This window comes from Gossypium hirsutum, chromosome A05 (genome assembly GCF_007990345.1).
Source record: "Gossypium hirsutum isolate 1008001.06 chromosome A05, Gossypium_hirsutum_v2.1, whole genome shotgun sequence".
NCBI lineage: Eukaryota > Viridiplantae > Streptophyta > Magnoliopsida > Malvales > Malvaceae > Gossypium > Gossypium hirsutum.
In genome coordinates, this window is record NC_053428.1 from 103,125,489 (window position 1) to 103,128,094 (window position 2,606).

A 2,606-nucleotide genomic window follows, 5' to 3' on the forward strand; every position below is an offset into this window, starting at 1 on the left:
TATCATGTTGTAAATATTTTTTCTAACTTGTTTTATCCTTTTGCTTTTCAACTCTAAGTCTTTATAGTTTTAGTTTTTTTAGTTTTAAATAAAAACGAAAAGGTTTGTGAGTTTCTCCCCACACACCGAGCACTTGCATTTTTGTATAACATGAGCTCTCTACCCGGGCTCGGTCCGCTTAAGTGGAAGTAAACGCTATGCCTTCGTGAGTTAACTCGTCCCTCCGCACAGGCTAGTGAATACTTCCGGGTTACATACGACTTATGCTTTCGTGAGTTAACTTGTCCCTCCGCATAGGCATAAGTAAATGTGATCCCTCGAATTGAACTCGTAAGCCTGTAATAGGCAATGATCGAGGCTTCGTACTAATCTTAGCAGATGATAGTACGGGCAATTTGAGTACCTATTTAGAACCAAGACCACATACCAGCTAATTAGAGCCATGCCGAACCTCTGTCCGTTAATAGTCACCAAAATAAGTACATAGGAGAAACGCCTCTTACCTTTTATTTCTTTGACATTTACACTTTATATTTGGATTTTCCGTAATTCATATTTGTTGTACTAACCAAGGTTGTTTGTCTTTTATTTTTTATTTTTCATTACGCATCGTAGGCATCTTAATTAGGAGGGTATTGATCAAAGATCGGTTGCCAAAAACGGGTTTCTAATGGAAGAGTCGATCATACAAACAACCGAGAAGAACGTTGTGGTCCGAGATTGGTCTCTAAGAACCCAGAAAGAAAAATGGGACAGTCTAATGGAAGGATGTATTCCTAACCTACCCGAGCACGTAACTGTGAATGTTCGTCAGAATAACCTTGATGACTTGACTCGAATTTGGAGACAGTGGGATTCAGACACTAGAGGCATCTTCATTGAAAGGTACGGGGATATAGCCAGCCTGATCGCCGTCAACATAGATGAAAGATTGATTCAGGCCATGATCAAATTCTGGGATCCGGCTTACCAGTGTTTCATTTTCAATCAAGAAGATATGACCCCAACCGTGGAAGAGTACGCTGCTTTACTTCGTGTTGATAATGTGCAATTCTACAAGATTTATGTGAATGAGCCCAAGCTGATGACTTTCAAGAAAAACCTGGTAAAGTTGATTGGCTTGACCAACACATGGGACGAGAAACAAATAAAGAAAAAGAATGAAATTAGTTGTATTTCGTGGTTTTCCCTGCGGGAGTTAGTCCTAAATCATCCCGATATTTTGAAGAGAGTGAATCTGTTCGCTTTGGCCATTTACAGATTGGTCATCTTCCCAAAAGTTCTGGGACATATAAAGGTTGTAGTAATGGACTTCTTTGAAAAGTTAAAACAAGGAATCAAACCTATCCCAACTATTTTGGCTGAGACCTTCAGATCCCTAAATAGTTGTAGGAGTAAAGAGGAAGGACGCTTTATCGGATGTGCGCAATTGCTTAATGTTTGTATTTTGAGTCATTTCTGGAAAGTAGAGCGCACACCGTACCACATGTTTTCAAAAACCTTTGCCCCGTTGGAAGCCTATCTTGAGAAAGAATGGCCAAAGGATGTCACCGAAGAGCATTGGGTTTCAGTTTTTCAGAACCTTCGAGCTGAATATGTAACCTGGAGAGCACCATGGATCCGCCCTTCGATTCTGTTATACAAGGTTGGAAACCAAGATTGGGTGCCACTGCTCGGATTATGGGGGGGAGTAGGTTATGCTCCGTTATTGGCCCAGAGGCAGTTTTCTTCGCGATAATTCATACCCGCCACTGGAGGATTAGCACAGTCCAAATTTACTTTCATAGGCGAGGGTTATATGAAAAGGGTCCGGAAAACGGCAAAGTCTTGGAAGAAAATTCATCTGATGGAATTGGCTCTATACGCTGATACTTTTACCCAGGATTATGATGTATGGAGAAAACAACGATTGAATAGTCAGCAAGTCTCGTCAACGAATTATACCTTCCAGAATCCTTTCTCGGAAGAAATGCCATCTGAGTTAGAAATGGCAAGACAGGAATTTGAGCATGAAAAGGTCAAAATGTTGCAGGAAATTAGTGCTCTTCAAGAAGAAAACTACCAGCTGAAGATCGACGTTTCGATTAAAAGATCCAGGACCGAGAAAGTACAAAAAGAAGTTGAAGTCGTAAGAAATGACTTAAGGGATCTCCATCTAGAAAATAAGAAGTTAAAAGGCACAATAAAGAACAGTGGGCTGGGCAAGTTGTTGGCAGAATGGAAGGAAGAATTAAACAATATCAGAGGAGGGATGAAATTTTGGAAAGGGAAAGCGAAGAAAGAGGAGGAAAAAGCTGCGCGGGCTATGTTAGAGCTAAGAAAGAAGAATGCAGAATACGAAACTGCGTCTTCCAAATTAATAGCTAGTCGATCTGAACATCGTGAACTGAGAGAGAAAATACTGGAATTAGAAGAGGCGCTGCAAGCTCGTCAACAACAGCTAGATACTCTCCTAGAAGCCTTGCAAGAGAAGAATAGTCAATATGATAGAGACATTCGTGCTAACGAAGAGGGCCTCCAAGAAAAAGAAATGCAACTTAACTATTTGATCAATGAAATTCGTAGGGTAGCCATGCACGTGGTACAACTATCGGAAGAAGCTAAAA

General features: G+C 40.7%; 1 protein-coding gene across 1 annotated transcript; it reads left to right on the forward strand.

Moving 5' to 3' along the window:
• The first annotated feature begins 670 nt into the window (after positions 1-670).
• On the forward strand, positions 671-1,738 carry LOC107960954 (uncharacterized). Its single transcript, XM_016897203.1, has one exon. The coding sequence runs from the start codon at positions 671-673 to the stop codon at positions 1,736-1,738; it is 1,068 nt and encodes a 355-aa protein (XP_016752692.1).
• Positions 1,739-2,606: the final 868 nt, after the last annotated feature.